Here is a 12,062-nt window from a genome sequence, read left to right as displayed (position 1 = left end):
AGAAATCCAAAGTAGCACCGTGAACAGCGCCTGGAGCAAAACGAGAAGCCAAATGTAAAGGCTGGAGAACTGGATCCAACACCCTCGCCAAGACATTTGCCCAAAGTTACCGCAAAAATGGGACTAGCCTGAATTAAAACAAACAACAACAGAATGAGCTCTCTGTCCCTTGGCAAAGCTTGCCTGCCTGATCATCTACGGGCGATGTTTGCATGGGAGTGGGCGAGCAATAATGCTGTCTTGCAGCCTTTTACACCCACTGAAGCTTCCAGATGGTCACGGAAGGCCAGCCCTGTGTCAGCCACAATCCATTTATGAGAGGATTTCTTCCTTTATTCCAGGAGTTCGCTGCTGTCTGGGCTTTCCTTTCACTGGAAAGCTCCTTCTGAACGCTGACAATGTTCTCTCAAGTTATCGTGGCCACTGGAAGAAAACTTGGGGTCAGCAGCAGTTCTCAGGGCAAGTGGGGTTCAGAGGACCTTTCTTGGAGGCAGGGGGCTTCCCCTGCCCTGTCCAGACAGGAATGTAATGATAAGGTTTGCTGCCCACGTTTGCCTGGGGAAACGGGGTCCCTGCAGAGTTCCCAAGGCTGCTGTGGGGGACTTTTGCTCCTGGGCACTTGGGGGGCTGGGGGCGACTGGCCTTCTTGCGATGGCTACTTTGGTTGCGCAAGGAAGTCCTGGTGGTCCAGCTGGAGCCATGCTTCTCCAGCAGGCTGGCACCCAGCTGGCACCTCTGCCACTTCCTCCGGATCTCGGACTGGACCTGGAGAGAGAAACCAGAAGCGAATGTCCAGGCATGCCAAGAGCCGGGATGCATTTGGCCAGGACCCAATAGTCCAGGACACAAATACCCTAGTACCAAAGACCAGGCAGCCACCTAGGACTGCACAATCCAAGGACTACCTCCATGTTAAAAACCGGGTATGAGCACAATCCAGATTCTCTTGCTGCATATGGCACAGCCTGCCTATCTGTGCCATCGGAGAGCAGCACACTCCGGTTTCTTCCATGACAAGGTGATGGCTTCTAGGGGCACACCAGCACCTACAGGGACACCCTTGACTCCCACCCACCAGATGCAGCAAGTAGTTTGGGGCTGGGTGCAGCTGCAGAAGGTGGAAGATTCCACATGACCTACCTCTTTGTTGATGAAACAGTAGAGGATGCTCACTAGCAGGCCCTGGAAAGTGAAGTAGGCAATAAGAGAAGATATAGTCATGCTACGGACTGATATAGTTTTTATACTAGCTTAATTGTTACGAGGTCCCTCTTAAAGAATAATGGGAACAGTACTGTTGGGAGGGGGCTAAGAATTCTTTGGATTCCTAGATTCTTCTCCCCAAGAACTCAAGTTCTCAGGATTCTCTAGAGAGAGGGCTGTTAAACCAGTTGACTCTGTAGGCCAGATATGGACCTGTTTACATCTCTGCCCTCGCCCGAGGGGCACCTCACACTAGGCATTGCCTTCACAATGCCTCTTCATGAGCCACCCACCCTCCCCCAAAACACTCGAATCTCAGGAAGTGGATGTGGCCATATATTCCAGCAGCCTGAGAGACTCCGCCTCCCTCTCAGGTGGAGGGTGGGGCCCATCACCCAAGCCCCGCCCCCTTACCTGACAGGAATTGAGGAACAGCTCAAAAAAGTATTTGATGTAGCGCAAAGTGCCCTGGGCCTGCTCTTCGGTCAGCAGGGCAAAGACCACCTCGTGAATGCCCAGCAAAGGGATCAGGGTCAGGGTGGACTTTGCTAGCCTAAGGAAGGAAGGAAGGAACAAAGTACAGTATTTCCTTCCCCCTGGTGGTTTCACCCCTTTTTTGCCTTCACCTCTCCCCAAGTTCAAACACTGGACCTAATCCTAGCTATTTCCTCCCCTTTGTCTCTGGCAGTGCAAGGAATGGTTGTGGTTGGCAACCTTCAGTCTCGAAAGACTCTGGTATAAGCCTACAGCACCCGGTATTCCCAGGCGGTCTCCCATCCAAGTACTAACCAGGCCTGACCCTGCTTAGCTTCCGAGATCATGGTATAAGCCTACAGCACCCGGTATTCTCAGGCCGTCTCCCATCCAAGTACTAACCAGGCCTGACCCTGCTTAGCTTCTGACATCAGATGAGATCCGGTATGTGCAGGGTAACAGTTGCTGCAGTGCAAGGAATGGATCCTTGCAATATTGACAACCCAGCGTCCAGGCCAGCCACAGCTATCTGGGACCTACCTAAATTTGTAATCTGTGTAACGCATCTGCTGGGCCCGCAGTTTGGCAACCAGAATCTTGATGAGGCGGATGAAGATTCCAAAGTTGACCTGCGAGACCGGAAAGGAGGGCAGGGATGTCCACAAACAGCAGTCTCCACAAACAGCACACTGGTCCCCTTATCTCTTTGATGCCATCCCTCAAACGTTTTCCCATAATCTGATTCTGTTAGAACAATATGCTTCACCCCAAAACACAAATGAAACACAGTTGTGCTCTTGCCCTCAAGCCACCCTAAATCTCAGCCACAGGGTATCCACTGGGGAACTGTTGGCATTGCCCCAAAATGCAAATGTACTGGTCACTGACCATAATAAATGAATGATGATGATGCCCCAAAAGAGGGTCTTATCAATAGGTGTTTGGGGGGTGGTGGTGGCATGTTCTCATCCCCCTGTCCCCCTGGTCATTTCCAGCACCCCTACAAACAGGAAAGGAGGTGCTGTAGCTCAAGCTGGATTCTGAAAACCATTTTTTCTATTTCCTCCCATAGAGATAGCACTAAACCAGGTTATGGGCCTTGACATGAGTAGCAGCTGAGGAGGAAAGGGAAAACACACTTTATTAGAATCCCGTGAGAGGTTTGCAAGGACAGAGGGACAGAGTGGAGGGAGATAGAAAGAGACTCTTCATTTAAAAGGATCTCAATGAGCAAGGCTGGGCACAGTAGTGTAGCTACATGGGCGTGGCACGGTAAGTATTGGAGGTGCAGCAACAAGCCCCTCCCATTCGCCGTTGGAGCCATTCTGGGCAGCAAGGCAACTGAACAGAGGTCTGATCAGAGCAGGCATCACTAAGCCAAAGAGACGGACATCCCTTCTTTCTGCAACTTACGAAGATCGCTATCAGAATAGGGCCGCGGATGATCCACCAATAGCCCATGTTGTCATTTCTCTCCCAGCATCTGAAAATGGGCAAGGAAATGGTGTCATTGGATGGGGGGAAAAAATCAGGTCTTGAGTCAAAGAAAAAACTGGTTTTCCCCAGCCATGATCTGGCCAGCAGGATTTTATCGTGACTAGTCACATTTAAATCCCACTGTTCCTCCAAGCAGCTCAGGAAAGTGCCACTAATGTGTTTAAACAAGTAGACTTACTCATAGTTTTCATAGAGGTATCTCACAGTCACCCAGGGGATGACAAACAAGATTGGTGTCCCTGCACAGAAAGACAGAAAGAACAGTCCTCCCCTGAAATATCTGGGCAAGGAGGACACTTGCCTTTTGCAATTGCATTACCCTTCCATTTGTACAGCTGGTCCAGAACTTCCTAGCATTTGAGGAAGTGTAGCAGAAAGGAAAGTAGCGGCTTAGGGTGACTGCAGAATGACACTCTAGCCCAGCACTCTTCTCTCCTCCCAACTTCCATTACAGACCCTCCTCCTTTTCAAATTCAGGAAGTAGGAGGAGGAGGGCAAAAGGTGGAGGTGAGTGGGTGGAGGGTAGGGACATGTAGTGGGTGGGGAGGCAGGTGAGGCAGAGCCTCCCCACTGGAGTCCTTCGAAAAGCGCCGCTGCGTGTGAGGTGTGCAAGCACTCACAACCCATGCGCTAAGAATCTATATGTGTCTTTCTGATTCTGAGCACAGCCAACTCCTCTGCTGTTAGGGTGCAAGCTGTTTTGCGCACCTCTTTGAGGGGGGGGGAAATGGGCTTTAAATTAAAAAAAAAAATGAAGGAGGGAGTGAGCAGCTACCTCAGGAAGCCCATCAACAGGGTGGCCTATGCTCATGTTTTTAATCATATTTTTGGACCACGTGGAGTAGTGAGGAGGGAAGCCACCTGGGTTTGGCTTTTCCAAGTGGCAAAATATTTTCTCCCTTTATTTGCTTAGTTCAATGTATCAAGTCAAGGTGTTGCTTTTCTTCAGTCTGAAGTGAGGAAATAAAACATACATGTAGGCAACAGAAACAAAATTAAATTAAATTAATTTAAATTAAAATCAATTACAATTAAATTAAAATTGTTCTGTTGAATGCCAGACCATCGGAGGAAGGGCCTTTTTTTTTTTTACACTTCTTCCCAAACTGACTCAGGCATGGACTTTGGTGGCTTTTCAGTGAAGGACAGTACCCTGGTCTCAAAAGGACTATAGCAGGGGTGCTCACACTTTTTTGACTCAAGAGCTACTTTGAAACCCAGCAAGGCCCGGAGATCTACCAGGGGGGAAGGAAGCGTCTGACAGACACCCCCTTTAATGTATGGAGCCCCTGCTGGAGTCTAGTCAGTTTCGTCAGTTTTGTTGCTGCATGCCTGAAGAGCAGCTAAAGTGTCAGTTTCAGTATCTGTTTAGTGTCAGCTAAATATGTCAGTTTCGTCTAGTCACTAGACGAAACTGACATATTAACAGTTTGGAGAGACAGGGCTCCGTGATCTACTCATTTTGCCTCGTGATCTACCGGTAGATCGCAATCCACCTATTGAGCACCCTTGGACTATAGGGCTGGAGTGACTTAAGCTCTTCCCTTGCCCATTTGTCCCTGGGGTTTCTTTATCATTGGGCCAGGGACCCAGCCAACTGACTCACCCCATCCAATGAGCAGATAGCCTGGGAAGTAGCTCTCTTCAGAGAAGGCCATTGGCCCCAGAAGATTGTGGAGGTACAGCCCCTCCACGAGAAGCCAGTAGTAGTTTGCGCAGACACAATACTGGGTTAGGATTTGCGCCAGGCGGCAGCCAGCGACAGCCTGCACATCCAGGAGAGGAAGAAAAAGAAAACAGTTCAACTCTTTGTCCGCGATGCTGTCTGATCCCCTCTTCCCCTCCCCCAAATGGATGCCCCACTGAATAGAATGGTACCTGTCCCATAGGAAGGTAGGAGAGGTCTTCATGCTGGAGGTCTTTGGGGAAGTGCAGCTGGAGCAGGGTGTCCCGGGTGAGGATAGAGACAGCCCGCAACATGAAGGACAGGAAAAGATTCATGTGGATGTAATTGCGGACGCATCGAAGTTTCCTGCAGAGAGGAAGGCCAGGTGTGTCACGATGCACTGCAAAGCTCCTAGTTTGATTTGAGCCAGGGCGCATCCTCACACTCGTGTCTGCAAATAGCTCTGACGGCAGTGGCATGCAGCACTACTAATTATTTAACACTTAATTTTTTAATGGGGTTAATGGCACATTTTTACAACTTATAATTATAAATTATAATCACTTTAAAAGTGTACTAGGTACAGTGGCATCACTAGGGTCTACGTCACCAGGTACAAGAGGCCAGAGCATCACCCCCGTGATGGACCTCCTCTCATGCAGTAGGTGGGCAATGCCCCAGGCGGTGGGTATGGTAATGCACCATTGCCTCACCCCTCTGGTTTTGTGTTTTTTTGCTATATCTTTTGATAGAATAGAGATATTTCAACACAGCTTGTTTCATCGCATTCTGCAAGAAATTACGCATCGAATGATATATAACATGATGGCATTATTTGAAAGTACCAAGATTTAAAAAGTTTTGGCCATTAGTGATGTCACGCCCCTCACGAGCGTCACTTGGTGTGGCATAAGAACATAAGAACAGCCCCACTGGATCAGGCCATAGGCCCATCTAGTCCAGCTTCCTGTATCTCACAGTGGCCCACCAAATGCCCCAGGGAGCACACCAGACAACAAGAGACCTGCAAGGCTTCCTGGGAATTGTAGTTAAGAACATAAGAACAGCCCCACTGGATCAGGCCATAGGCCCATCTAGTCCAGCTTCCTGTATCTCACAGCGGCCCACCAAATGCCCAGGGAGCACACCAGATAACAAGAGACCTGCATCCTGGTGCCCTCCCTTGAATCTGGCATTCTGACATAGCCCATTTCTAAAATTAGGAGGTTGCACATTCACATCATGGCTTGTACCCGTAATGGATTTTTCCTCCAGAAACTTGTCCAATCCCCTTTTAAAGGCGTCCAGGCCAGATGCCATCACCACATCCTGTGGCAAGGAGTTCCACAGACCAACCACATGCTGAGTAAAGAAATATTTTCTTTTGTCTGTTCTGACTCTCCCAACACTCAATTTTAGCGGATGTCCCCTGGTTCTGGTGTTATGTGAGAGTGTAAAGAGCATCTCCCTATCCACTCTGTCCATTCCCTGCATAATTTTGTATGTCTCAATCATGTCCCCCCTCAGGCGTCTCTTTTCTAGGCTGAAGAGGCCCAGAAACGTTTGTGGCCTGCACCTCCACACCACGCTAGTGATGCCACTGACTAGGTAGGTGATATAAGTAGTATAGTGTCAGCAGACGCAGCCACTGCAATTAACCATGCAGCTCCTCACCCCATCCACTCCAGCCCAACCAGCCTACAGTGACCAATATGTAGAGGTGTTAGAAAACAGTTTTATTTGTTTGCAGATTTCGCGTTGCTTTTTACAAAAATGAGAAGTGCAGAAAGCAGTGTTATGTGTTTTTATTTTATTATCACCCAAAAAAAATCACACCTCTGACCATGGTGTAAGGAACACTTTGGTAAAAGGAACAATCTGGGGGTAGGTGAGGTGGAAGTCTCAACTGGTAGGTCTTGGTTTCTCTGATGCTTACAGCCACAAGGACACTCTCTCTCTCTCTCTCTCTCTCTCTCTCTCTCTCTCTCTCTCTCTCTCTCTCTCTCTCTCTCTCAATATAGCTATTTTTTAAAATTTGCCTGGGCGCTGCCTGGGCGCTGTGATACCTGAATGCTGCCAAAAGGACCAGAGCCCACATCAGAGCCACCAGTGAAAGGGAGTAGCCCACGGTGTACATCAGACGGAACTGCTCCAGGATCCACAAATGTTTCTGGAAGAAAGCAGAAATACAGGCCATATCAGCCAAGCAGGATTTCTATGCTGGGAACTCACACGCTGTAATGGAAGATCAGAAGATCTCAGGTGAATGATGTGGCGTTGACAGCGATTCCATGTTTTGACAGCTGTTTGACAGCAGGCCTGGCTCCATAGCTGTAATCAATCAAGGCCAATGGAGACCTGGATGGACACCTGAGCTTCATTTGACCTGGATGGGACTTTGAATGGACATGGACTGAAGAGATGACTCACCTGAGCTTAATTTGGACTGAACAAGGAGCTAAGGAGGTAGCTCACAGCTGAGCTGCATTTGGACTTAATGGGACATACAAGGATAAAAGGCAGCTTCAGAAGGAGCAAAGCTACCCAGATAGAGCTACCCTGACCAGAGGGAGATGCTACCTGACCAGAGGGACCCCAGACCTACAGGACAAGGGGACTACCAGGACTCTGCTGGAGGACACAGAAGAGAGGACTGCCAGGACTCTGCTGGAGGAGACACTCTGCTGAAGACTGGACTGTGCTTTGGAGACTGGATTGGACTTGGAGGCTTCAGACCTTTACCCACTGAGTTAAGTGGAGTTTTTTTGGGGGGGAAGCCTCTGGACAAGAGGACTTGCAGGGGGTGTATGTGTTTGTAGCAATAAATTCTTGTTAATTGCTCAACTGATAAGGAGTTCTGTTCATTTCTTTGCACACCACAGCTGCCGTTCTTGGAAAAGGAGGCTGTTAATTAGCCAAAAAGTGGGCATTAGAAGGGACCAGGGACAAGCATAACCATGATGGGCGTGTGTCCCATCCAAATATGCCAACTCCATTGTCATAACCATGTTATACTTGTCCCTGGGGCAAAAGCACATCTTTCTTATAAGCTGCTGCATCATCAGAAGTCCAGGCAGAGCATTAACATGGACAAAGGAACCAGGAGCAGACTTGCTGATCTACAGCCCTTGGTTGGCCCCCCGGGGGGTTTACCTGGAAGGGGAGCTCCTCATGAGGGTCCTCGCACTGGGAGTGATCTCTCCAAGGATGGCCTGACTCATCCACCACCCACTGTCCATCTGGACCACACTTCTGGAACACGAAGCCACTTTGAACTGCAGAGGAAGGAGGGGAGGTGGAATAGAGCCAAAATCCATCCACAAGTGTCAAGGCTGCTGCGTGCGTAGATCTAGGCGGTCTCATTTACTCATTTGATCCCAAAGGCACCAAGGAGACCTGTGAGGCACCAGCATGGTGAGGATGCCAAACAGTATCTTACCCAAGCCCAGACTTGCAACTACCTGTAGTGCCCTTCGACTACACTTACCTTGCTGGTGCCAAGGGAGGTACCAGGGGCAGGGAATTTTCGCAGAGGTGTTGGGGAGGGTGTCCTCCCAGCAGGCATACATGTCAAAGGTTCGGTTGCACACCAGGCCTGGAAATGGGGCAAAGGAAATGGGGGGGGGGGTTAATTCCCTTTACTAGGGAGAATTGGACCAAAACAACACTAGGCAATGAATGGAACGAGAACATGAAAGGCTCAGAAAATATTACAAGTTGGCCTAATGGTAACCGAAGGTCTACCCAGGCAGATGACAATGGGGTTTATGTTCAATCCCCACCAGAGGATGCACCTAGGTGTAGTACTCTCCCCTGGATTAATTTGCCACACTTTCTCCCTTCCTCTCCTTAAATGTGCTTTGGAAGCCTTCTCTAACCTGTGAGGCATGATTCGAATTGTGCTGGTTCTTCACCCAATTCCAGCATTTGTCGATTTTGTCGAATCAACAGCTGTTGATTTTTACTGTTCTTTAACTTCTCGGTGGTCTTGTAAGCTCGCTCTGGAGCCCAAGAGCAAAAGAGTTCCTTCTCCTGACACTGCCATCTTGGCTGGGCTTCATGCGGCACCCCTTCCAGCCTGGCACCCAGGGTAGCCCTCCCACCTGCCCCCAGCTTGCTACGCTAGTGTTTCTCCCCATGTGCTGGGGGAAGAGACCCCTTGGGCTCTCACTTGTGGGGTGTGGATCCTCAAACATCTTGCGGCGGCACGCAGCCTGATATTGCTTCCACGCCTCAAACATATCTTTGGCAGAGTTGCCAGTGGAACTAGCCTGTGACAAGGGAGAAAAGAGTACAAAGGGCATGTCAGTAAGACAAAAGACAAGAGGCACCAGTGAGCTCTTTATCCCTCCCTTCACTCCCCCAAACTAGACACTTCCTAAATCCAACCAGTCTCATGGTCACCTTAACCGTTTTCTGCCTTGAGCTGGTTCTCCCAGTCTATACCACATTCCAACTGGAGTTCCCAGCCCCAGGACCCGAGGGAGCAATTCTCCCTCCAAGAGTTGGCCAGCAACCACAAGCAAGAGCTCCTTGCTTGAACCCTGGCTGGGCCAACAACTGTAGCGGAACATGCTGGCAGCCATAGACACTCACTGCTTGGCTACTGTATCTGAGTCCTAGAGACTGGAGGTTTTCCACCATTGTCCTTCCCACTCCAAGCCTGCATCTACCACCTCTGCCTCTAGGAAGATCCAGGAGCTGCAGGCTGCCCAGGTAAGAAGATGCCCTGCCCTCCAGGGACACAAGCATCTGGTGCTCCCTGGCCCTAGTTGCTAAGTTGCACACTTCCGGGGAGAGCAATTTCCCCCGATGATCACCACGGAACATCTGAAGAGTAGGTGCTGAGCAGAACTAATATCTGGTGAATGGAGGGTATTTTCCATCCCTGTTTCCCCCCCCCCCCCAGCCTGTTTTCGGTCACTGCTGCTTCACCCATTTCTGCCACAGGTGTACACATTTGGTCCCTGTTGCATATATGCAACGTTGGGCAGAAATGGCTTTAGAAAGCCCATCCCTCATCTCACCTCAGCTTCCTTTTGAAATAGCATAAAAATCAGGAGCAATTCAAGGGATTCCTGCATGCTGTGGCTGCAGAGCAAACTTGAAGCCGGCAGGAGGCACCCCTCTCAGAGCTCCCTGGTTGGCAGCCGGTGGTCTCCATCCTCACCCACCCACGGCAGACCAGAGCTCGGAAGACTCATTCTGGAGGAGAGATCAAGGAAATGTGTCCGCTCAGGAATCGCATTTGCTCTCCAACATTTCACAGACAAAGATTTCATGCCAAATGTGACTGAATTATCATACATTATTTCCCTGTATCTCCCTGTATCTCCCTGACAACTGCAGGAGAAATGCAGGGAACAACGACAGCCACTCTTTATAGCCTTCATAGATCTCACAAAGGCTTTCGACCTGGTCAGCAGAGACGGCCTCTTCAAGATTCTCCCCAAGATTGGATGTCCACCCAGGCTCCTCAGCATCATCAGATCCTTCCACAAGGACATGAAGGGCACTGTTGTCTTCGATGGCTCCACATCAGACCCTTTTGACATCCGAAGCGGAGTGAAGCAGGGCTGTGTTCTTGCACCAACCTTGTTTGGGATTTTCTTCGCTGTCCTGCTGAAGCAGGCCTTTGGAACTGCAACAGAAGGCATCTATCTCCGGACCAGATCAGACGGAAAGCTCTTCAACCTCTCCAGACTGAGAGCAAAATCCAAAGTCCAGCTGAAATGTCTGCGTGACTTCCTCTTTGCCGACGATGCAGCTGTCACTACCCACTCTGCCAAAGATCTCCAGCAGCTCATGGATCGTTTTAGCAAGGCCTGCCAAGATTTTGGACTGACAATCAGCCTGAAGAAAACACAGGTCATGGTTCAGGATGTGGACTCACCTCCCTGCATTACAATCTCTGAGCATGAACTGGAGGTTGTCCATGACTTTGTGTACCTTGGCTCAACGATCTCCGACACTCATTCTCTCGATGCCGAGCTAAACAGGCGCATCGGTAAAGCAGCTACCACGTTTTCCAGACTCACAAAGAGAGTCTGGTCCAACAAGAAGCTGACGGAACATACCAAGATCCAGGTCTACAGAGCTTGCGTCCTGAGTACACTTCTGTACTGCAGCGAGTCATGGACTCTTCGCCCACAACAGGAGAGGAAACTGAGCGCTTTCCACATGCGCTGCCTCCGACGCATCCTCGGCATCACCTGGCAGGACAAAGTTCCAAACAACACAGTCCTGGAACGTGCTGGAATCCCTAGCATGTATTCACTGCTGAAACAGAGACGCCTGCGTTGGCTTGGTCATGTCGTGAGAATGGATGATGGCCGGATCCCAAAGGATCTCCTCTATGGAGAACTCGTGCAAGGAAAGCGCCCTACAGGTAGACCACAGCTGCGATACAAGGACATCTGCAAGAGGGATCTGAAGGCCTTAGGGATGGACCTCAACAAGTGGGAAACCCTGGCCTCTGAGCGGCCCGCTTGGAGGCAGGCTGTGCAGCATGGCCTTTCCCAGTTTGAAGAGACACTTTGCCAACAGTCTGAGGCTAAGAGGCAAAGAAGGAAGGCCCATAGCCAGGGAGACAGACCAGGGACAGACTGCACTTGCTCCCGGTGTGGAAGGGATTGTCACTCCCGGATTGGCCTTTTCAGCCACACTAGACGCTGTGCCAGAACCACCTTTCAGAGCGCGATACCATAGTCTTTCGAGACTGAAGGTTGCCAATACAAATACAAATTTCCCTGTTTACCCTGCCTCCTTTTCGCTCCCTCTTTTGTCTCTCTTGTGTTTATTCCTAGATTGCAAGTCCTTTGGGGCAGAGGATTTTCTTCTCATTCTTTATAAAGTGCCCTGCGTATGGACAGCACACGTGTAATAACTGCAAGCCCATTATCCTCGGCATATTGAAGGTGCAATCCTAAACACACTTACCTGGGAGTAACTGAACTAAGTGGCGCTTACTTCTGAGTAGACATGCATAGGCCTGCACTTTCCTTGCTTTCCTTGGCTTCTGTAAGGAAGATATGTTAAAATTACTATTTGGTGCTGGCCTTTTTGAATTTTTCTAGCACAATTTCCTTCCGTTCTGGGGAGGGGGTCATCCTAGTCCCAATTTATTCCCTCCCCTGCTCAGGTATCAAAACAGTTTTTTGACCCTGCAAATGAGTCACTGAGTCTGATTAATCCGCCTCTACGACAGGTTTGTAACCTCACC

General features: G+C 49.7%; 1 protein-coding gene across 1 annotated transcript in view; it reads right to left on the bottom strand.

Annotated features, from left to right (window-relative positions):
- Positions 1–12,062, bottom strand: part of GIPR (gastric inhibitory polypeptide receptor) — a 35,852-nt gene that overhangs the window by 13,780 nt on the left and 10,010 nt on the right. Inside the window, exons 2-14 of the mRNA XM_066638124.1 lie at positions 9,868–9,966; positions 9,012–9,111; positions 8,328–8,435; positions 7,994–8,115; positions 6,907–7,010; positions 5,053–5,206; positions 4,781–4,940; positions 3,353–3,413; positions 3,091–3,160; positions 2,218–2,306; positions 1,618–1,756; positions 1,141–1,182; positions 550–765 (exon numbers count right to left, since the gene is read on the bottom strand). Coding sequence (XP_066494221.1) covers positions 550–765; positions 1,141–1,182; positions 1,618–1,756; positions 2,218–2,306; positions 3,091–3,160; positions 3,353–3,413; positions 4,781–4,940; positions 5,053–5,206; positions 6,907–7,010; positions 7,994–8,115; positions 8,328–8,435; positions 9,012–9,111; positions 9,868–9,966 — 1,464 coding nt within the window. The remainder of the gene's footprint in view (positions 1–549; positions 766–1,140; positions 1,183–1,617; positions 1,757–2,217; positions 2,307–3,090; positions 3,161–3,352; positions 3,414–4,780; positions 4,941–5,052; positions 5,207–6,906; positions 7,011–7,993; positions 8,116–8,327; positions 8,436–9,011; positions 9,112–9,867; positions 9,967–12,062) is intronic.

This window comes from Tiliqua scincoides, chromosome 10 (assembly GCF_035046505.1).
Source record: "Tiliqua scincoides isolate rTilSci1 chromosome 10, rTilSci1.hap2, whole genome shotgun sequence".
NCBI classification, from domain to species: domain Eukaryota; kingdom Metazoa; phylum Chordata; class Lepidosauria; order Squamata; family Scincidae; genus Tiliqua; species Tiliqua scincoides.
The sequence above is the reverse complement of the archived record's forward strand: the minus strand, read 5'-3'. Positions and strand labels throughout refer to the sequence as shown.